This window comes from Plecotus auritus, assembly GCF_963455305.1.
Source record: "Plecotus auritus genome assembly, chromosome: 2".
Taxonomy (NCBI): domain Eukaryota; kingdom Metazoa; phylum Chordata; class Mammalia; order Chiroptera; family Vespertilionidae; genus Plecotus; species Plecotus auritus.
The window spans coordinates 171,411,757-171,435,949 of record NC_137771.1 but is presented as its reverse complement, the minus strand read 5'-3'; the positions used below and the strand labels follow the sequence as shown (position 1 = coordinate 171,435,949).

At 48.4% G+C, this 24,193-nt stretch overlaps 1 protein-coding gene across 16 annotated transcripts in view; it reads right to left on the bottom strand.

Annotated features, from left to right (window-relative positions):
• Nucleotides 1-24,193, bottom strand: part of KALRN (kalirin RhoGEF kinase) — a gene marked incomplete at both ends in the record, with an annotated part of 667,375 nt that overhangs the window by 120,974 nt on the left and 522,208 nt on the right. For all 16 annotated transcript variants that reach the window (XM_080657248.1, XM_080657225.1, XM_080657253.1 and 13 more), the window contains one exon: nt 15,692-15,938. In XM_080657248.1, coding sequence (XP_080513374.1) covers nt 15,692-15,938 — 247 coding nt within the window. The remainder of the gene's footprint in view (nt 1-15,691; nt 15,939-24,193) is intronic.

The following is a 24,193-nucleotide window of genomic DNA, read 5'->3' as shown; positions in this document are numbered from 1 at the left end:
TCAAAGTGAAAGATGAAGGCAGCTGGAGTTGCTAAAAACAAACACTCCAGGTTTTATCCACTTCCAAAGATGTTTACCTCGAAGTAGGTCAAAGTGTTCCCAAAGTAGGGCAGAAGGAAGTGCCAGCCTACCACTTTGAGCCTCAGTTTGGGAAGGCTTGCCATTGCCAAGTGTCCACCATACAGGATGGTGTTTCAATTCCGACCGTCACTGCCACCTTCCCTCCTGTGGGCAGAGGAGCAGCCGCAGCAGCATGTAGATTCACGGGGTGCCATGGAGAGGTTTCTGATACGTGAAATCAAAGAGCATTTTGCCTTGATACAACTCAGGTCAGTTTATTGAAGATTTCAATAATAGGAGGGATGTTGGAGGTACTGCCCATCCTTATATTTCTGACTTTTCAACAATTCCAAATAAATGAGAGGTGCTGAGCCTGTGTCCCCAGAGAAGACTTCTCAGAAAATAGGATTTCAAAGACTCTATCAGTCAGAACTCCTAGCATCAGATCATTATTTCCTGTTCCCATCATCAGGCTCCTGCTAAAGCTTTTTTAGTTCTTAGGTGATGGAGAATTCACTGAGCCTGGTCCTTCACACATGGACTCCTCAGGGGTCCCTTCCTTCCTTTTCCCCCTCCCTCCTTTCCTTCCTCCCTCCCTCCCTCTCTCCCTTCCTTCTTTCTTTCCCTGAGAACTTCTTATGCCAGCCACTGTTCTAGATGTTAGGGCTAGAGCAGTGGTCGGCAAACTGTGGCTCGCAAGCCACATGCAGCTCTTTGGCCCCTTGAGTGTGGTTCTTCCACAAAATACCATGGCCTGGGCGAGTCTATTTTGAAGAAGTGGCATTAGAAGAAGTTTAAGTTTAAAAAATTTGGCTCTCAAAAGAAATTTCAATCATTGTACTGTTGATATTTGGCTCTGTTGACTAATGAGTTTGCCGACCACTGGGCTAGAGCAATGAACAAAACAGACAACATTCATGGACTTATAGGGGGAATTTGGAGGGTGGGGCAGTGGGAGGAATCTATCTATATAATAGAAGAATATGCAAATTAGCCGGGATGCCATAACATCACGACCAAACAGCAGGGACCTGAGGCTGCATGGCACCTGGCCAGGGCAAGGGACCTCAGGCCGCACCCCCCGCCCCACAGGGCTTGATGGGGACCTCAGGCCACACCCCTCACCTGGAGGGGCTTGATGGGGGACCTCAGGCTGTGACCCCTGCCCTGTGGGGTTTGACGGGGGGTCTCAGGTTGCGCCACCGCCCCCCCCCCCCGCCCCAGTACTGGGCCAGGGGACCTCAGACCATACTCGCTGCCCTGTGGGGCTTGACAGGGGACCTCAGGCTGTGCCCTCTGCCCCAGCACTGGGCCGGGGGACCTGAGGCTGTGGCCCCTGCCCAGCGGGGCTTGATGGGGGACCTGAGACTGCACTCCCCACCCGGCGCCAGGTCGGGGGTCCTGAGGCTGTGCCCCCTCACCAGAGGGGCTTGATGGGGGTGGGGCCAGCCAGGTCTGGGTCTCACCCAATGCGGGTGGGGCCGGCCGGGTCTGTGTCTCCTGCATTTTCGAAGTGCATGCGGGTGGTGGGCAGGGACTTGACTCTAGGTCCCGCGGCATGCCTCAGACTCTGACAGGAGAGAGATTGTCATATACATTTTACTAATTTTCTTTCATCTCTGACACTTCTATTATAGGGAAAGGGCAAATAGCAATATTAAAATATTTCCTCTAATTAATTCCCTTTTAATGTGCACAAATTTCATGCACCGGGCCACTAGTAGACAATAAGTATGAACAAATATGTCAGGTAATGAATAATGCAATGAGGAAGAGTAAAACAGGGAAAGGCCTATACAGTGTGATGGGAGAGGGTGAGGGTAAGGGAAGAAATCTCTAATCAGGTGTGATTCGAGCAGAGGTGAGAAAGAAGGGTGGCAGTAGACACCAGGTGTCTGAGGATGTGGAGTGCCCAGGCAGAGGGAACAGAGGTACAGATGCTGGTGGGAGTGTACATGAGACTACTGGGAACAGCTCAGTCAGGTGGGCTGGTCAGGAGAGGGGTAGGATGTAGAAGGAAGAATATGCCCCCTAAGATGTCCACACCCTAATCCCCAGAACTTGTAACTGTGTTAACTTCCTTGGCAAAAGGAGCTTTTCAAAGTGACTGCATTAGGCCTTGAGATGGGGAGCTTATCCTGTGTTATCCAGGTGAGCACAATGTAGTTATGAGAATCCTTGCAAGCAAAGCACCCTTCCCATTGGTCAGAGGAAGACGTGACTCTGGGACAAGGATGAGAGCAATGCCACACAGCTGGCTTTGAAGACGGAGGAAGGGACCACCTGCCAGGGAAGGCAGGCAGCCTATAGGAGGTGGGCAAGGCGAGGAAACAGCTTCTGCCCAAGAGTCTCCAGTAGGAACACCACCCTGCTGACACGGGGAATTTAGCCCGATGACACCTCCTTGGATTTCTAACCCACAGAACTTGTAGATGAATCAACGAGCTGTTTGAAGCCACCAGGTGTGTGGTAACTTGTTACAGCAGCAAAAGGGGACTAAGACAATGAGATGAAGTCAGAGAACAGGCTCTGGGGCGGGTCCTGTAGGAGCCCCCTTGCAGACACAGAAAGGACGTGGTTTTTTACTCAAAGTGAGACAGGAGCCCTGGGGATGGTTTGAGCTGAGCAGGACCTTCAGCCCAGGTCCCTTCCCTGCACCGGAGCCAGCAAGTACACTGAGTACAAAGGATGGACACCGTACCGCCTGCGGCCCACAGGGCCTTGTGGAAAGTGAGGCAAGCGGGCACGATGTCAGAATCCACATCCCTGGCTGGGGCTGGGGCCGAGGGTGGGAAAACTAGGCAGCCCAGCCATATCCCAAGGGGAGGGACAAAGAACGGGGCAGGCTGTTCAGGGAGCAGACGGCCTCCCTGTTCCTGGGGTTCAGGGAGCTGGTATTAAACAAGGCAAGCTTGTAAGCCGAAAGACCTCATGCAGGTGGCAGGGTGTGGTGTGGGTACAAGAAGCAGTTTCAGTCCTACACAGGTCCTGGAGGAGGGGGCTTGTTCTCAAGGCTCACGTGACCAGGGGAAGGCAGTGAGGGGAGGAGCATCACAATGCCTCTGCTGACAGCCGCTCACCCTGTGGCCTTTAAGACCCACTCACCTGTGAGCCACTGAACACACAGGGCAGGCACAGCCCCAGCAGTCAGACCACTACCTTCCTCCTCTGCTTCCCCAGCTACACGGGTGCATGTCACTTCTGGTCCCTTTGCTCTTTTGAGGGGAAAAGGGTTTCAGCTTAGCTCGCACTAACAAAGAGAAAACCCCATCGGCTTCTCTTGGGGAACATTTCATTCGCTGGGGTGACCTCCTCTCCATCATCAGCCTCTTCTCAGAAAACAAAACCAGTGGCAGCCCTTCCGTCTGGAATAAAATCTGAGACCCTCAACTTAGCTCTGAGCTCCATCAGCTGGCTCACGAGGCTCCAAGGTCCAAGGAACAAGGATAGCGAAGCCCCGTCCTCCTTCCCCTCTGGATGATAAGAGGCCTCATCTGCATGTAGATCTCACAGGTTTACAGCGCACACCAGGAGGCAGGAAAATAGGGGCATTGGGCATGAGCTAAGTCGCAGCAGGTGCTACAAGGGAGAAAGGCAGGAGGCCCAGAGAGGTCAGTTCTCTCCCTGACAGCGCATGCCCTCCTGCCTGGGCACTGCTGGGAGGGGCCGCCACTGGGTGCATTTAGAGGAGGAGGTGGCCTGGCCGGACAACTTCCTATTTGCAGCTTCAATGCCAAGTCCTTCAATGTCCTAAATAATAGCAGATGGAAGGTAGTCAGCCGCAGGCAAGATATCTCACCCAGGACAAAGCAGGCTTGGCGCACCCTTCTAACCATTCTTGCTGATCCCTTAGTCTTAAAAAAAGGAGGAGGTGGGGGGGGGGGAGGGGGGAATGGAGTGTGAACTGGAGGGCACCTACACCTCCTTCTTCCTGAAACTGCATCCTGGGAGGGTTCCCAGACTGTTGTCCAGTAACCACTGAGCCATTTCTGGCCCATCCTAACATAGACAGGTATGTGGAAGAAAATCAGTTAAAAATGAAATAGGGAAGGCAGTCTCTACAAAACTCCCCTCTGTCTTTGTCTTGTTTGAATTGAAGAATGACATGCTCCTAGCCACCCCAACACTCAAAGGCTCGCATAGCCCCCCATCACATAGGTCAGCCTGTCACTCTGGTGTGTTCCAAAGGTTACCTTCAATCACCTGAGGTGCTACTGAAAGAGAATAGGTCATTAGGAGATGCCCTCCATCACATAGGTCAACCCATCACTCTGGTGTGGTCCAAAGGTTACCTTCAATGACCTGCCTGAGTGACTACTGAAAGAGAATAGGTCATTGAGAGATGCCAGAGGTGAAATATATCAGATATGATCTTGACCCTCTGCATGGAAGGCAAAAGAAAGAAGAGAGGAATAAACCATTTTATTCTACCTAGAGCCCAATGGTCCTGCTGTTGGGAGGCTGGAGACAGGGCCCGGGATAGGCCAGGAAAAGAAACCGAGGGAAGGGGGAGGGCGCAGACTAGACACAATGTCAGGGCCTTTGCAAACCATGTGGATGAAACGAGAAACAGAACCTGATCCTTTGAACAGCCCTGGGGAGGATTCAGGCTGGGAACAAACTACACTCAGCCCTGAAAAGGTGTCAGAACTGGGACAAAGGGCAGGCAGGGAAATGAACATTCATAGACTGCCGCTGGTGAGCCCAGGCTGGGGAGTCGAAGCCCAGGGAAGTAAGCATGATGGCCTATTTTATGGATTTTAGTGTGGTGCTCAAGGTCACCAGCTGGTCAGTGCTGAGCCAGGACTCAGACTCAGGTCTTCCACCCAAGACTCTCCGTTGCGCCAGGCCTCTCCTCATCTCACCTATGGCCAACTTCTTACCATCGTCAAGCCTTGAGGAACCAGGACACTTGTGTTTTATTCTACATATTAGCCTGTGCATGAAACAACCAGACCAACTCCACAGTTAGAAGCAGTTTTACCTCACGGTGTCCCCTGTGAGCCTCCCAGCAACTCTATGAGCCTGGCCTTTTTATCAGCTTCTCATGGCAGAGACGCAGAAACGAAGACGACGTACCTGCCACTCCTTCCACACTGTGTCCTCTCCCGGCCCATCTGACTCCCTGAGAGCCAAACCCTCCCTGTTTTCTCAAAGATTTGCAAGTGCCCCTCTAAAATAGTAGTATAGGCCGATTGTAACATACAAGGTTAAACTACTTAGAGATTGCCGATATTCAACCATTTTTTACTATAAAAATGGCAGTTTCATGTGATTCAACCTAATAAATTTGATCTCAAATGAAGATATTTATGTTGGGCTTGGATGAATTAAACATAGGGTACTTAGGTTAATCACTTGAGGTTACCAAGGGTACTTACCTGCTGTGGAGAGAAAAAATCAGACATTTTTAGAGGTGGAAGGGATCCCAGAGGCAATTCAGGAAGAGATGGAGGAAAGATAATAAAAATGCTATTTTAGAACAAGTCACAATATGAATGACAGTAGAGAATGACCAAGAAAAAAGACAAGTCCGTAGAGAGGCTCAGAATGGAAAGCAGTGGCCTCTAGGTCCCAGGCCCCGAGTGAAGAGGACAGGACCAGAGGTGTGTGAGGGAGATCAGGGCCCCTGAAGGGCAGGGGAAGCCACAGGGCTGGAGTTCCTAAGTCCAGGGCGGTTACGAGGACTATAAAACGGCACACAGATAACCACTTTACATAGTTAGGATTACTAAATGTAATCCAAAATGTGTTGTTCTGTTCTAACGATGCAATAAAAAAATTTATGGAGAAATTGCTAGACTCTTACTAAGTAGTATCTTACGAAAGATGTGTCTAACATTTTTATGCAAATGAAATCCCTTTGTCCTAAAGATCCGAAGGAGATGGAGAATGAGAATTAAGATTGGGTTTTTATACAATGAGAATTGGGACTGATGGGTTAGGGGGGAGCCATGGTAGGAAGCATATGATTTCAGCACTAAATAAGAGGCATTTTCTAACCATCAGAATGGCACTAACATGCGACAGGTGTCCTCGGGAAGTAACAGTTCCAGTCCCTGGGAGTGCTCAGGTAACATTCGGCTGAGCACCTATCTTAGGGGCCAGAGTGGACCAGAAGACCTAAGATGCTTTCAATTCTAAGATTCCAAGAGCCCATAACAGCCAATGTTCCGACATGAAATGAAATTTAACCAAGGACCCCTGTGGTTCAATTATAAAAAGAGAAGGTTAAATTCTAACTTTTAAAAATCTCTACCTGTCTTCAAGAAGTCTCAGCACTCAAGTTAATTACATTTCTTATTCAAATGCAGTATCTTATTAAAATTCAGTTATCCTTATCCAGCAGTACTGTGATTCTTAAAAACAACCTTACCACTGTTTTCATTGCCAACATACTATATTCAGCTATGTTATTCCCCGCCCCCCTCTTTTTATGTTATTAAACGTATTGGGGTGACGTTGGTTAATAACAGCTATGTTATTCTTAAATGAAACCGTGTGGGCTAGCGTGGAAACTTACTCCCATCCTCACTCATCACACTCCCATGTGCAATTTTGTTCTATGAGGAAGTGGGTTCTGAATTTCAAAGTGGCTGCTTCACAGCTGGTCTGTTACAGATGTGGGGCTGCACAAATGGAGTAGAACATGGGTCAGGCAGCTGTAGTTTGTAACGAGTCACTTCAACTCCGAAAGGAAATGTTTGGGCAACATCCATCCTGCAATTAGTGTTCAGCTTCCTGCAGTAAAACTCTGTGTTAGGCATTATAGAGTAAACTCAGAACCTGAGAATAGTTGCTCTTAGTGCAGATTATACTGAAGTGTGTGTGTGTGTGTGGGTGTGTGTGTGTGTGTGTGTGTGTGAGAGAGAGAGAGAGAGAGAGAGAGAGAGAGAGAGAGAGCGAGCCTGTCTCCGGAGTCTGTAGGCAGGAGGAGCCTGTAAGTGTCTGGATTTGATAGCAGAGGGGACAGGGAAGGCGCATGTTGGCTCCTGGCAGCAGAGAATTCAGGGAATTCCCATCCTGCAGAAAATCTGGTGGACAGGCTGGCGCAGCTCCAGGGGCTGGCTGGCGCCTATCAGAGCTGGGCCCGGTTCAGCCTGCTGTCCAAGTGCTGCTCAGGTTGTCCTGCTCCAGCGGAGACACCGCGATCTTTCTAGTGAGCAAAGCTCCCAGAGGACAAAACCTGTATGGTTGTTGCTACTGCCCCTGGGGAAGGGAGCACATGAGGCCAGAGGTGGGAGGGAGAGCGGAGGGCTCTCGGAGTCCCCGCCCAGCGAGCCTGGCTAAAAACACAAGGAGTCTAATCAGGTGGGAAGGACCATCAACTCAAGTACCTGTCTCAATGCCTTCTGTCATAGAGCACAGGGTTCAAATCTAGGCTCACCCGTTTTAAGTTATGTGACTTTGGGCAAGTTACCTTACCTTTCTAAGACTCAGTTTCTTTGTCTGCAAAACGAGGAAAATATCATTGTTATTAGTATTAAAGCAATAACTTAGAAGCTGGCCCCTAGTAGCTCAATAAATGTCAGTATTTTAATGAGTTGACTACAAACTTAACATAAGTCAATAGCATCCCAGAGTTGCTCAGCATCTTCAGCTGTTGGTGGTATATGCTCCAGAGCCCACGTTTTCTCCACTGTTCTACACCTTCACCGCCTGGTTAGCTGCTCCCGAGGCCAGCTAGGTGACAGCGGCAGAAGTCACCAGGAGACCCCATGGAAGAGGACTCTCCAGGAACAAGCCAGGGCCGCCACAGCCACGGCCCCTCTCCTCCAGGAAATCTGCTTCCAGAGTTCACCTGGCCCTGGTTTAGGTTTGGCAAGCAAAGAAGCGTTTCCTTATAGCTTCTCCAGGCACTCAGCTGGGGCCAGGGAAAGCTGCACAGGAAAAGCAAAGGAGCACAGGTGTCCTACAGAGTTGGGTGAAGAAGAACCTAGACTGTCCGTTGGAGCCTGGGGCAGATACACCCAGCATTGTTACCATTTGTAAATGTACGGTTCAGAAGCATTAAGTACAGTTACATTGTTGTGCAACCATCACCACTACCCATCTCCACAAATCCTTTTATGTTGTAAAACTGAAACTCTGTATCCATTAAACACTAATTCCCATCCCTCCCCACCCCCCAGCCCCTGGCAACCACTGTCCTACTTTCTGTCTGAGCATCTGGCTGCTGTAGTCACCTCACACAGGTGGAATCATACAGTGTCTGCCCTTTTGTGTCTGGCTTCTTTCACTGTTACATAATGTCTTCGAAGTCCGTCCATGTCATAGCATGTGTCAGATAATCCTTTAAGGCTGAATAATATTTCACTGTGTGGAAATGCCACATTTTGCTATCCATGCATTGCTCAATGGACACTGGGTTTGCTTCCACCTTTTCATTATTGCGAATGAGGCTCTATGAACATGGATGTACAGATATCTCTTCAAGTCCCTGTTTTCAATGCTTTTGGGTATATACCTAAAAGTAAAATTGCTGGATCATACGGTAATTCTATTTTTACTTTTTTTGAGGAAATCTATTCTATTTCCCACAACCATTCACCATTTTACTTTCCCACCAGCAGTGCACAAGGATTCCAATTTTTCCATAGCCTCACCTGCTATTTTCTCTCTCTGTGTGTGTGTTTAATAATAGCCATGCTAATGGGTATGAAGTGGTATCTCACTGTGGTTTTGATTTGCATTTCCCTAAGGAACAGTAATGTGGAGCACCTTTTCATGTGGTGGTTGGCGATTTGTACATCTTCTTGGGAGAAATGCCTATTCAAATCCTTGTCTGTTTTTTAAACAAATTTTGCTGGTGTTGTTGAGCTGTGTGAGTTATTGAAATAACCTGCACACTAACCCTCCCTGTGCATCTTTAAGTATTTCCTGAGCCTGACACTCTGGGGGTGCCAAACCCATAAAGCAGGGACTCAATCCTCTTGGAGCATCAGAATTACCAAGGAGCTTAAAATATTCTGATGCCCAGGCTTGATGGTTCTGAATGAATTGGTCTGAGTGGTGTGTGAGGCATCAGTATTTTTAAAGGTCTCCTCCAGGTGGCTCTAAGATGCACCCAAAGTTAAAATCCACCACCACCAAGTACTTCTCCCCCACCCCCCTGGCACTGCCCTCCCCCTCTTAGTGCTGAGAATGAGAGAGGGCGTTAGGAAGACAAGGGGACTAGGCCCCACCCCAGTGAGAAGCCTTTCAATGTCAGGGTGGCAGTGACTAGTAGGAAAGGCAGGCCCCCCACTTTGTCACACAGCCTCATCATCAGTCCTGCCATGGATATGTCAGGAGGAAACAACCAATCCCAAGAAGACACAGGAGGGACAAGGGCCCAGCGCCTATCCCAGCAGGCAGCCTATCCCAGCAGGCAGCCTATCCCAGCAGGCAGCGTGTGGGTGTGAAGCACTGAGCCTGAGAGGAGGTAGGAGCTGGTTCTGCTCCAGCTCTGCCACCAACTCTCCCTGTGGCTTCGGGAAGTCACCTGTGCCCAAAAGTGCCCCTGAAAGACAGGAAACTGGGTCGGTGCAGTGGTTCTCAACCCTGACCATATCTTAGATTCACTTAGGGACCATTTAAAATAACACTGACCCTCAGACCCCACCCTGGCGACTCCGGTTCCAGTTGTTCCAGGTGGGGCCAGGGTGCTGTCATTAGGTACAGCTTCCAGGTGGTTCTGTGCAGCCGGGTTGAGAACCTACACCTAGCAGTTCTCCCAGGTCCCTCCTTGGTGCTAACATTCTGTGGCTCTGTCTCCATTGCTGGTGCTGACAGCTCGGCCTGAGCACACACGTGGCACTCAGCACATCACGCAGACACTGCCCGGCTCCTCACGGCCTGTAGGAGCACTGACTCTGCAGTGCTCTCCACAGAGATGAAGAGGACTGGTTCCCCTCTAAGAACTGAAAAAGAAATAGAGTCTGACATGCAGTCACATGGATGAGGCAACCCTGTCCTATCCCGCAACCCCCAGAAGGATGCTTCATTCTCAATCCAGTTGGGCATGACTTATAGGGTGGAGTGCCTGCTGGAGACAAAGCACTGCTCAGAGAAGGCCAACTGGCCAGCAGGCAGCTACTGAAATGAAACAAGGAAGAGTTTACTGAATTTCTTCTAAGAGGGCCAACACTTAGGGCAGGCCCTGGATAGAGAGGGAGGGGTTTCCAGGCAGTGGCAGGTGCATGGACACATATATCACCCCTGTTAAGGCCCTCGGAGATGTCCCATGGACACTAGGACTGAAGTCCTGACTGCTGGGAGGCAGGCGCCTGCACATTCTGAGCCCACACAGGTGAGAGGGCAGTGAGAGCCCACGGGTTGCCATTTGAAGGCCCAGCCTAATTGGTCTAAGCTTGTAGAGAGAGGAACCAACTTGCAAACAATAAGATCCAAGGAAATGGGTGACAGCACTGCCAGGGGTGGAGGTGGGGGGTGCCCTTAAGAAGCCAGGATGGCTGGCAGTCAGCTGGAAAGTCCTGTGACAGCTTCCTTCCTTGCTTTCCCTCAAGCCTCTATTTTCCATCCTTCCTCCTCAGCTCCCATTTTCAGTTAACTCTCCACTAACTCTCTTCTCTCCAGAGTTCTTACTCAGAATGTCCCCACTTCTCACCTCTGGATCACAGACCCATGCTGACAGCTCTCTGCTTCTCCCCCTAGGGTGTGCTCCTTCCAAACTGTATACAGAGAGGCCCCAGCTGGGCTCTGAGTGTGGAAGAGATGAACATTTTACTGGTCCATAGGCCAGGGAGGTCGGACTTAGGTCAAAACGTGTCAGGTCACACCCAAAGAGTGGACTCAGAGACCAGAGCCCAGACAAAGTGAATCCTGCTCTGTGCAAACAGGCCCTCCTCTGTGGTCATCATCACTCCTGACAGTCCATCAGCCTGAGGGTTAATCCCTCCCATGGATGTGCCAATAGCAGTCAAGGCTCAACTATAATAGGAGGGCACACACAACCCAAACAGGGGACACACCTGGAGCACATGGCTCAGGCGACCAGAGAGATTGTGCCACTGAGCCCCACAGCATACCTACTACACAAGGCCACTCTACCAAGCCCGGGAAACATAGCATTTCTACCTAATACATACAAATAAATACAGGGAAGCTGCCAAAATGAGGAGACAAAGAAACATGTTTCAAATGAAAGAATAGAACAAAATTCCAGAAAAGAAACTAAACAAAATGGAGACAAGTAATATATTAGTGCAGAGTTCAAAACACTGGTTATTAGGATGCTAAACGAACATAGGGGAAGAGTAAATGACTTTATTGAGAACTTAACAAAGAGATAGAAAACATAAAAGTGGAGATAGAAAACAAAAAAGAACCAGTCAGAAATGAAGAATACAATAACTAAAATGAAAAACACATTAGAGGGAATCAACAATAGATTAAATGAAGCATAAGACTGAATCAATGATTTGGGAGACAAGGTAGCAGAAAATACCAATTATAACAGTAAAAACAAACAAAAAAACAAATAATTAAAAAAACCCAAACAGAATAGTTTAAAGAACCTCTGGCACATCAGGCATACCAACATTCACATGATAAAGGTACCAAAAGGAGAAGAGAGAGAGCAAGGGATTGCAAACCTATTTGAAGAAATAATGACAAAAAAGTTCCCTAATCTGGTGAAGAAATAGATATACAAGTCCAGGATGTACAGAGGCTTGAGCAAGATGAACCCAAAGAGACCTACACCAAGACACATCCTTATTAAAATGCCAAAGGTTAAAGACAAAGAGATAATCTTAAAAGCAGCAAGAGAAAAGCAGTTAGTTACCTACAAGGCAGCTCCCATACGACTGCCAGCAGATTTCTCAACAGGCCAGAAGGGATTGGCATGAAATATTCTGTGATGAAAAGCAGGGACCTACAACCGAGATTACCCAGCAAGGCTATCATTTCAAATCAGAGGACAGATAAAGACCTTCCCAGACAAGAAAAAAAGAAAGGAGTTCATCACCACCAAACCAGTATTATAAGAAATTATACAGGAACAAAGAAGAAGAATGAAAAGGAGGAGAAGAAGATGAAGGAGAATGAAAAGGAAGAGGAAGAAAAGGAGCAGAAGGAGGAAGGGGAGGAGAAGGAGGAAAAGGAGCAGGAGAAATAAAAATATGAATAATAAAAGGGCAAAAACTACGTATCTAGCAATAATCACTTTAAATGTAAATGAATTAAATGCTCCAATCAAAAAACATAGGGTGGCTGAATGGAAAAGAAAACAAGACCTATACATATGCTGCCTACAAGAAACTCACTTCAGATTGAAAGACACACACAGACTGAAAGTAAAGGGATGGAAAAAATATTTCAGGCAAATTAAAAGAAAATCTGGGGTAGTAATATCTAGAATAGATTTTAAAATAAACTTTAAAACAAAGGCTCTAACAAGAGACAAAGAAGGACCCAGCAATTCCACTTCTGGGTATTTATCTGAAGAAACTCAAAACACTAATTCAAAAAGACAAATATATCCGTATGTTAATTGCAGTATTATTTGCAATAGCCAAGATATGGAAGCAACCTAAGTGCTCATCAATAAATGAATGGGTAAAGAATATGTGGTACATGCTGTATATATAATGAAATATTACTCAGCTATAAACAAAAGAGTCAAATATTGCCACCTGCAATAACATGAATGGACCTAGAGGGTATTGTGCTAAGTGAAATAAGTCAGACAGTGAAAGACAAGTACCATATGATTTCACTTATGTGTGGAATCTAAAAAACAAAATAAACAAAATGGAAACAAACTCATAGATACAGAGAACAAACTGATGGTTGCCAGATGAAAGGGGGATTTGAGGGTTTGCTAAAAAAGATGAAGGGATTAAGATGTGCAAATTGCCAGTTATTAAAATACTAGAGGCTCAGTGCATGAAATTCATTCACTGGGGGGGAAGGGGGAGGGGGGTGTCCCTCAGCCTGGCCTGCACCCTCTCGCAGTCTGGGACCTCTTGGGGGATGTCCGACTGCCAGCCTAGGGGGAGTCTAGGCTGGCAGTCAGACATCCCTCTTGCAGTCTGGGACCCCCTCAGGGGATGTAGCAGTGTGCCAAGTGGCAGGAAGCCAGGGAGGAGCCCAAATTGGGGCCAGGCGCCACTCATGGTCATCCTAGCCCACTGTGACTGCTGCCGTGGAGTTGGGAGAGGCCCCTGCCATGGCAGCTGCGCTCACCAGTTTCTGGCTGAGCGGCGCTCCCCCAGTGGGAGCACATTGACCACCAGGGGGCAGCTCCTGCATTAAGTGTCTGCCCCCTGGTGGTCAGTGCGCATCATAGCGACCGGTCATTCTGGTCGTTCAGCCGTTAGGGTTGCTTAGGTTTTTATTATATAGGCTAGAGCACGAATTCATGCACTAGTGGGGTCCCTCAGCCTGGCCTGTGGGATCGGACCGAAACTGTCTCTCCGGTATCCCTTGAGGGGTCCCGGATTGCGAGAGGACACAGGCTACACCGAGGGACCCCACTGGTGCACAATCAGGGCCGGGGAGGGACACAGGAAGTTGGCCATCCTGGGAAGGACCGCGGGAGGGCTCTAGGGCGTGTTGGCCCGTCTCTCTCAGTCCCGATTGGCTGGACCCCAGCAGCAAGCTAACCTACAAGTCGGAGTGTCTGCCCACTGGTGGTCAGTGCAATTCATAGCAAGTGGTCGACTGGTTGACTGTCTGCTCCCTGGTGGTCAGTGCATGTCATAGCAAGCGGCTGAACAACCTTAGCATATCATTAGCATATTACACTTTGATTGGTTGAACATCCGACCGGTTGACCAGACACTTAGCATATTAGGCTTTTATTATATAGGATAGCATAGGTTATGTAGTCAATAATATTATAATAACTATGTAATCAGATGGGTACCAGACTTATCAGGGTGATCACTTTGTAAGCTATGTAAATGTCTAATCAGTATATTGTACACCTGAAACTAAAGGAATAGTGTATGTCAACTGTAACAGAAAAATAAAAAAATACTTTAAAATTACAAGTGTCAGGTCTTCTCTTGAAGCTAGTCCTTCCCGACAGAAACACCTGCCCTGGATGTCCCACAAACTAGCCTTTCCCAGAAAACTGCTGTCCTTGGCTTTGTCTCTAGACAGGACTTGTGGGATTCTGTAGTTACTTCGCTAAGGAATCTGTGACAAATGATGTAATAACTCTAACTTTTGACAACTTACTGTATTGAGTGCCGGGCACTGTTCTAGGTGTTTCGTATGCTACCTCATCTCACCTTCACAATGCTGACCTCTGTGTGTCCCACTTTCCCTCTTGTTTAAACTTCAATCAGAACCATATTCCTGTGTCCCTGATTTTCTCTTCCCTGGGACCACGAGTTTCTCAGTGGCTACTTGAAAGGACTGAGGAGCTGCCTGGGCAATTCCAGATTCCACAGAACTTCCGGACACAGCCCCTCTTTAGTCCCCAGAGAAAAGGGGAGAAATGAACCGGGTGAGGGCTGAACTGGGGGAGGGAAGAATCAGGTTTTAGTTTGCATTTTTCTCCTGGTGGAAAAACCCAGGAGGCAGGCTGGATGAGAGGCCTGTCAACAAGCCACCTGCTATCGCCACCTGGTGGACGCAGGAGGAAGTCAGGCTTTGGAGATGGTTTAGATGGAATTCCAGAACGTTTAAACCTTATTAGCCTGTAGTACCACCTAGGAAGCCTGAAGCAGGTCTCCACGGCGACCCTCATCCCTGACTCCATACAGAAGCAGGTCCCTTCCCTCTTCCTAGCCCATGAATACCTAGCACAGGTCTGCATACAAGGCTGAGCTTTTTGGAACCACTAATATAGATTAGCTGATGAGTTACAAAAAGCTCAGAACCACGTCGCTCTCTGGGCCTCAGTTTCCTCGGTGTAAAATGAGCGACTTCCCAGGCTCCTACCAGCCTTGGCTTTTGGTGCACCAGAGTCCCTGGGAGGGCTTGTTAAAACACAGACCTGACTCAGACCTGGAGAGGGGCCTGAGAATTTGCATTTCCAACAGGTTCCCAGGGGGTGCTGAGACACCCCACCTTGGAGGATCACTATTCTAGTTGGTGAGTCTCCCTGCGTGAGAAAATGAATAAACAAGCATGTGGAGGGAACACAGAACTACACCAAACAGAAGCCGAGGCTCCAATAACTTATCCGTCAAAGGCACCTAAGTGAGCGCCCCAGGTCCCGGCAGGGCCTTGAGCCTGGGCTTGCTGGGTGCCTCTGTGTCAGCAGGAGCACTGGGGTGGGTGGGGGTGTCAGGGAGCCGAGGGAGCTGTGGTGGTGGTGGGGGGGGGGGAACAGGGCAGTGGACAGAGGAGTCCAGGCTTTGGGCCACAGGTAGGAGAGGACTTTTCAAATGCAGGTGCTACAGTGGCACATCTGAAAGAGATCTTGAGAGTCATCTAATTCAACCTTAATTTCTAAGATGAAACCGACTCAGAAAGCTTAAATAACTCCCAAGGTCACACAGATACTCAGTACTCTCTCCCTTTAAGCTCCCAACCCACTCTCTTCACAAGCAGGACCCGGGAAATCCCATGAGGTCATGAGACAGGTTAACTTGACGATTTGCTTCAGTTAGAGGGACCAGTATCCCCAGCGGAGTCCCAGGCCACATCCCTTCCCCTCTGTGGTGCCTACCTTTCACCAGGGGGAAGAAGCAGTCCATCTCCACGCTGCTTCGGGAGTGCGAGATGCACAGGGCGCTGCTGGGGACCAGGCCCTCCTGCGGGGGGCTCCGTTCCGTGGTGCGCACAAGACACCAGCCCGGCCGCTCACTCGGCCGCTCCAGCAGCTCCACCGTCTGCCCCACCTGGATGGTCAGCTCGCTGCTGTGGCCGGCGTTGAAGTCCTGGAGGACCACGGTCAGCTCACATCCGCCGGAGAGCTTGGAGGTGATGGGGATGGGAGCAAATGTGAGGGTGTGGGGCAGAGGGAAGGGGAGAAAGGATGTGTGAGAGCAGAGGAGAGGATGGAGGGAAAAGATGGGATTTGGGAAAGAAGGCAGAGGATGGAAAAGGGAGGTGGGAGCAGGAAAGAAAACAAGAAAAAAAAAAAGGAATTAGTGGTGCCATTGAATCACTTGGCCAGTCCAACTGCAGCCACAGCTGGGGCCTGCCTGGAACCGGGACTTTGATTCTAACTCCTCATTTGGTTGGAGCTCTTTTCATTATTTCTTTGCCAGCTTCCAGCTGATCGTGTCTTTACAACCCTTCCCCACTATGCCCCTTTGCTTCTTCCAAGGGCTCCACCGCATGCCCCATTTCTGCCCCCAACCACCCCTCAGGCTCTTCCTGAGCATCCATTTCTAAGTCACTCGCTCTCACTTGATTCTAGGGAATAATGAGAGAAACTGCCTTCCCTGTAATCCCTGATTCCTTCCCCATCCCCACCCCTCGCTGGAGCCATTTGCTTAAAACAGAGGCTGCCAGCGACACAAGAGAGAATGAGGCTTCAACTCAAAGGCAGGAGCTGAACTCTGTTTACCTGGAAGGGGAACAGGGTCATTTCACATGCGCTCAGCCACCAGGGACCAAGGGGAAGGATGGCGGGGAAGAGGGGCCACATCCTGCTTAGGGACCACCCTTAGTGCTCCATCCTGCCCTCCCTTCAGGCCCGGCCCTTCCCACTGCACTGATCCTGGGGCAGAAGCAGTAACACTGGGCAGAGAGACCCAGAGACAGGAACAACCGCTCCTAGCTAAACGCTGAGACTTTCACTTTCCCCAAGGGAACCCGTTAGTTATCAATGCGTCTCGTACAGCTAAGCACAAAGCCTCCTGGGGACAGCAGTTGGCTGGAGCATCGCCCCGCACACCAAAAGGTTGCGGTTCGATCCCTGGCTGGGGCGCATACGATGTTTCTCTCTCACATCTATGCTTGGGTCTCCTCTATCAGCTAGTCGGCTGTTCTTTCGATGGACAGTGTTTCCATTTGAGGGGTGTCCTCAGCCCCACAGAGGTCAGGGGGGCTGGCACACCCTGTTCCAAACTCCGAGGACACATCATATTTCCACCGGATATTTTAAAACAACCTGCTATGGACACTTAACTTCCAAACTGTCAATCCTATCCTGCTTCAGATTCTAAAACCAAACTTCTTTCTACTAGGGAGACGCTGGGAGCCCGAAGTGGGCAGCACAGACTCTCAGCGTGAAGGCCGGTGTGTCTGGGTCTCCTCTCACCTGTACCCCAGGACCGGCAAGCAGCTCTCATCTCACTAACTCCACAGCACCCGCTACCCCCGCGGAGAGCCCGGCCTTTCCTGTGGGCCTCTGCCCTGGCCCCTTCCTGGGCGCTTCCCAGACATCTCCGTGGCCTGCTCCCTAGGGCCCGGCGCAGGCCCGCCCAAGTCTTTCTGATGCTAAGTGCTACTGGGATTGACTCCGGAGCCTGCTGCTGAGTCATCCTGATTCTTCCCCCACTTTCCCAGTCTCTCTCCTTCTGGGTCCTGGCCTCTCCAGGGGGAGCCTGTGCCCCTGCTGCCCACCCCCTGGCGGACTCCGTCCTCCACTCTCCGTGGTGCTTCCCAAGGGCAGAAGCTGCTCCTCACGTCCTCACGTGCCTCCTGCCCCTCAGGGCAGCCGCGGCGCCGTCTTTCCAGCACACAGGGCCACGTGCAAGTTGTGGAAAGGAGATGGATCTTACAGTTGCCAGAAACTACTGCTTTCCTTTAGGTCCATTTTCCTTGGTCCCTGGTTGGGGATTAACTGAGCTTCCCTGTACACACAGTGTGAGCTAGATTATCCCTAAGCACTTCTACACGTGGGGAAAGAAGCCGGCAACATCCAGAGAGGTGGGGCCAGGGCCCCGCCCGCAGTCCACTGCTGTCCATTCAGGGCCCACGCCTCTACCCCCTCCTCCCGGGCAGCACAGCCCCTCCCCGGCTGAGTGACAGGGGCAAGTTACTCAGTGTTCTCATCTGTAGAATGAGGATAATAACAAAATGTTAGGTCTGACCAAATAATTGAATCGATACCCCCTCCCCTGGAAACTGACCTTCAGGCCACTTCACAATGGACACTCTACTTGTTTAGACCACGTTCCACTTGCTGAGACCATTATCTCTCCCCTCCGGAGTTTCCCAGAATCCGGACCTGCACAGAGAATTCTCCGCCCAGAAAAAGCCCGCCTAGAGTCCTTTAAAAACCTCTGACGCCCTGTCTCTGGTGCTGGCGCCATTTTGGGGCTCAGCCCATCTGGTATCCAGATGACCTAATAAATTCATAATTCTTCACCCCTTTTGGCCTCGTGCGCTCCTCCTTTGGCGACCCTAACAGTAACAGTATCTGCTTCATAGGTTGCTATGAAGACTAAATGAGAGAATACTTCTAACGCACTTAGGACAGCACCTTAAGCAGAGTTAGCTCTCCAAATGTTTAAAAATAAATTCTAGAGGTATTAGTAGTTATTATTTAAGTTTGAGATAGGGGTACAGAAGATATGGAAAAAATAAATTTTAATTTTTAATGTTTTTATTGGTTTTTAGAGAGAGAAAGGGAAAGGGAGAGAGAGAAACATCTCTATTGGGAATTGAGCCTGCAACCCAGGCATGTGCCCTGACTGGGAATCTAAACAGTGACCTCTTGGTCCATGAGGCGATGCTCAATCCACTGAGCCTCGCTGGTTGGACAAAATCATCAATTTTGATGGCACATGGTCTGGGAACATGTACATAGGCATGCAAATTATTATGTAAATGAACCCAATTTCCTTCCTTTTTAGTAACGTTAATGGAAGCTTGCCCTTACACAAGCCAACTGGAAGAACGGGCCCAAAGGCTGTCTGGGAAAAGTGCCGTGGATGCCTTCAAAGGTTTCCCACGTCAGCACGTGCTTTCCTGTTAAGACAAGGGGACCAGTGACCCGGGCCCCTGGATGGAAAATGAGGATTCACTCCTGTCTCTTCACTCTGCGCCGCTCTTCCACCTGAAGGAGCCCCCGTCCCGGGAGTCTGATGAGTGCCCACCGTGCCTGCCAGCCGAGCCTGCTGGTAACTGTGGAAGCCGGTTTCTGACACTGCATCGCCCATCAGATAAGTCAGACCAGGATCCTCCTCCTCTGCTGGCTGCCGGCCCTCTAACTCTGTGCATCCGATTCCTCCACAATGCTCAGCCAGTTCAGGCATAGAATTAATGAGCCGAGTTAACGTCTACGTAGGAATGTCAACCCGGAGGCCAGCGCTGCCTTAGAGGAGATGAAGCTGGTACGGTTTAAAGGACACTGAGGAGGTCTGCCAGCTCCTGTTCAAATTGTCCTTCTCTCCCCCTGCACCTGTGCCAGAGCCTGGACTCCCCCCGTCAGAGATTAATTTCATCATTAGGTGGCGACCCTTAGCGTGGCACATCTCAAAGTAGACTATGCACGTGATTCCCCCCCAAGTGCAGAAAGATGGGGGACATGCACCTGTACTTACATGGCTTTAAGCATAAGATGTTCATAATGGAGAAAAACTTAACCATAATATTAAAAAAAAAACACCTTAAAACTAAAATGTAAAAATCTAACAGGAAGGGAATGGTTAAGTTATGATATATCCACTAAGTGAATGTGTAATTATGCAGCCATCAGATATTGATAAAGCTTTATAAGAGCTTACAAGATATATAAAGTCAGGTAAAAGAAAGAAACAAAAGGAAAAAAATGTCAGGGTGTAAAGTTGCACATATAACAGTGTGAAGAACATCATCAACAACTTAACAACTAAGAAGAAACTAATGGGAAGGAAATTCATCAAAATGTTAAGACTGGCTTTGTTGGGTGAGGAATTCTGGGTAATCCCTACCCCTTTCTAATTTCCAGGACTGCTCAATATTTCTCATTTAAGAGTTATTTTAGAATGAAATTAATTAAAACACCAACAATAACCCATAAGACAAGTCAACAATGTAATGGGGGAAAGACCTGAACACATTCCAGGGAGGCATATTTTGAAGGAACAAAAGGGGACAGCAGCCCTAGCTGGTTTGGCTCAGTGGATAGAGCGTCGGCCTGAGGACTCAAGGGTCCCAGGTTCGATTCCGGTCAAGGGCATGTACCTTGGTTGTGGGCACATACCCAGTGGAGAGTGTGCAGGAGGCAGCTGATCGATGTTTCTCTCTCATCAATGTTCTAACGCTCTATCCCTCTCCCTTCCTCTCTGTAAAAAAATCAATTATATATATATAAATAAAAGGGGGCAGCGGATGATGGCTAGTGTCCAGTTTTGCTCCAGGACCAGGGTGTGAGCTTTGGGAAAAGCCCCAAGTTGCTGAGGGTGCCTCCATGTAGTGCAAGCATGTCAAACTCAAAGCTAACATGGGCCAGATAAACAAGGTTTAAGTTTATGTGGGCCGCAAAAAAACAAAAGCTCCAATTTTCATAGAAACGTAGGTTTATTCCGAAAAGTATAGTATAGTATAGTGTATATGTATGTATGTATATATATGTATATGTATGTATGTGTGTGTGTGTGTGTGTGTGTGTGTGTGTGTATATATATATATATATATATATATATATATATAGAACAAGAGCGATGATAAAATTAATGTTTTCTTCCTGACACTTGGCATCTCTTCTCTGCTACTATCTTTCCTACTTCGGGGGAAATCTTGTCCGCAGTGATTACTTTCAAAACTGACCCAAGGTGAATGCCAGTAATTCTGGATCTGACAGGAGATCTATTTCCCTTCATAACTGTAAGTAACTGCTCACACCATTATACTGGCTGGGCCCCAAAAATACTCATTGTGGGCCGCATGGGGCCCTCAGGCTGTGAGTTTGACATGCTTGGTGTGGTGGCTTCAAAATCTGTCCCCATAAACCTCTGCCCCGCACACACGAGGGTGAAACTCAGAGGGTGAAGCTCAGCGGCCTTCACACAAGTTTAGAGCGGTTTTCACCTTGAGTTGAATTTTCGGAACAGGCGTGCGGCCGTGTCTGGGCCTGGGGAACGCGACTGCGGGCTCTCAGTTTGCACTTCGGGAGCCCATGGAGCTGCCAGGTCTAATTACCAGTAAAGCTGACGATTTGCTGTCGTTGTTTCCTGGAGTTGGGCTGCTAACCACGGCAACTGAAGGCTCTAATTAATTGGCTTCGTTGCTGCCCTGTGCTGAAATGAAGGGCAGAGCCACAGAGAGGCGGAGTGTGGTCTGCAGTCAGTGGAGGTCTCCTGAAGTGCATAGTAATTGACAATGGGAAGAATGCAGGAGCCGGAATCGAGAGGCCTTGGGACTGGGGCAGGTTTACCCCCGTGTGACATTGGGAAGACCCCCTCCCCTCTCCATACCGAATCTCCTCATGCTTACAGTGGGGAGAATGGACTTCAGAACCCCTTGCCGTTTTAGAATCTGTGAGCAGGGCAGTCTCTATATGTAGTTTCTAACACACAATCCTATTGCACTTTCTTGAGCACTTATCATTAAGTGCTGTCTTGTTTGATTGTTAACTTATGTCCTGTCGTATTGCACATCAGAATGTAAGATCCTGGAAGGAATGTGAGATCCAGAAACAGTCTCTCTTGCTCATGGCCACATCTCCTGAGGCTAGAGTGATGCCTGGTACGTGGCAGGCGAGCAACCAACACCTGTTGAGTGCACCGGGAATCAATTCCAGGAATTAGTGCCCGGATTGTAACTGAGATGTCTGGCTACAGTGCCTGAGAGTTTTCTCTCATTGGCTGCCACCCATTCTGGTCAGTGTCTTCCAGATCCCACAGTTTATGTTCTGAGCATCTTTCAAAAAAATTTATCTTGTTCATTTGACTCTATATCCACTAATTCTAAACCTGACAAAAATGACACCGGGTGTGGGGAGACTCACAGAAACAAAGAGCCTAAGAGGGAACAGTGAGAAGAGAAGTCAACATTTTATTTGAATAACGAAGTAGCTTCAGGAGTGAATCTGCCCTGGCTGGTATGGCTCGGTGGGTTGGAGTGTTGTCCTATGTACCAAAGGGTTGCAGGTTTGATTCCCAGTCAGGAGGCATTTGGGAGGCAACTGATCGAAGCTTCTCTCTCTCATCAGTGTTTCTCTCTCTCTCCCTCTCTCTCTCTAGGGTCAAGGGGAGCACATCCCCAGATGAGGATAAAGAAAAAAGAGTGGTGTCTGACTTGGTAGAATGGAGGTGAGAGTGGAGTTCCTGGCACTTAGCCCTGGGGAAGTGAGTCCAGGCTGCGCTGAGGGTAGAGGTACGAGTGGGTTAAGGAGGCAAGAAGGACTGAAAGTCTGTAAAGGGCAGCAGACCATTAGATCTCTCTTCTACCCAGTGCATATGTTCCTGAAAAATTGAAATTCAATGAAAGTCTACATACAGAATAGGGAGATGGCCTCCATGCTTGGCTCCCAGAACATTGCAGGCAACTACAAACTTTTAGGCAGATCTGAAGATCTTTCATTACGGAAAACCAAAGAGATGCCCAGATACTCAAATACGGACATGCGGAGATCCCGTCCCCAGACCTCCAGTGCCTGGTCAGACCACCGCACAGGGAAACCTTCCAGTCAGTAAGCGCCCTCCATTACACACAATAGCCAGTCAGCCCTCTGGTGCCTCACTGACAAACGGAAATATGATTCAGCTGAGGATCACCAGGCTTTTCAGAAAAGGCCCTCGCTAGAGGCCAAACTAAGCAAACAAAAAGGACCAGGAGCTCAGAGGGAAGAAACTGCAGGCAGGACAGTAACATTTCAAGGGCACTGTCATGTCCCCAGAAGGCTACGAGAGGCATCCTGTCCTTCACAAAAGAACAAGCTGCTACAGAAATGGGGAAATTACAGAATGAAAAAGAGCTCTTAGAAATGACAAACAGGGTTGAAACAAAACGTTTTAGACATGGGTGGGAAGATAAAGTCAAAGAAATTTTCCAGAAAGAAGAAAAAGAACACGGAGAGACGAAAATATGAGAGGAAAAATATAAGAAAATGAGAGAATCAATCTAACAAGTTTTAGGTAGACAGAATGGAAAAGAATAAATTGTAAGGAAAAATTCCCAGGGCGGAAGGGCATGCATCAAATTGACACAATGTTCCAGGTACTTGTTGCAATTATTTAAAAAAAGACCCACTCTAAAACATAGCATAGCATCAGGACATAGTGGCAGAAATAGAGTGTTCTAAAAACTTTCAGAGAGGAGGGGAAAATTAGGTAAACCCCAACAAACCAAGGACCACAATAACAGCAGTTTTCAGCAACAACATTAAAACGTAAAAGAAAATGGAGCAATTGCTTCAGAATTCTGAGTGGGAATTATTTCCAACCTAGAATTTCTGCACCCCGATAAACCATCAGTCAATATGAGGGTTCACTAAAGGCATTTTTAGATTTTTAAAGTCTCAAAAGGTGGTCTCGATAAGCATCAATAAGTATTAACTACTATGATCATTATTATAACTATGATTAGCATTGGTTGTTCTCTTAATTTTCCTCTTTCATTGCTTATTTTTTTTTTGCTCCTCTTAATGTGATATGCCTTTGACATATACAAATTAAAAGAATCTTTTCATTCACTTTAAAATATGAGTTAATAGGTAGACAGATTTAAGAAAAGCCTGACCCACAAAATGGTTTTTGATTTTAGCAAAGCATTCATCCAAGCATTATGTGGCAACCTTTAGCCAAAACAATGACATGTGGGCTGAGATAATGGCATTGTCAGGTGGGTACATGGCCTATTAGACGTTCAGGGGACTTTGGGATTCACCTAATCCACCCCCCCTATTTTACAGATGAGGAAAATGAAACCCTGAAAGAGGGAGGGACTTACCTAAGGAAGACAGTGTCTGGAAGATGGTAGATAATATTTGTTGAATGAATGAGTGCATTGGTAAGTGAAAGAGTTGTCATAGATCATCCCACTCTTTTAACTCATAACTGGTAAAAATGAGGGTCCCAACATAGTTGGTAGCAGAGACAAGACCAGACTCAGGTTTTCACATTCTAGGTTCAGAACTCCTTTCACTCAGTCTGGCTAGATTAATGGTTGTTTCAATCTATGAGAATGTCAGAAGGCCCACGCTTGTACCTAATGTGTTGGTGATATAGGGATTGGTGTAACTGTGGGGAGGGGACTTTCAAATCCACGCTTGGCAGAGTTGCAGAGGACACGAAGCTGGGAGAGGCAGCTGAAGTTACAGATCAGAGGCGTAGGACCTTCTACCCTAAAC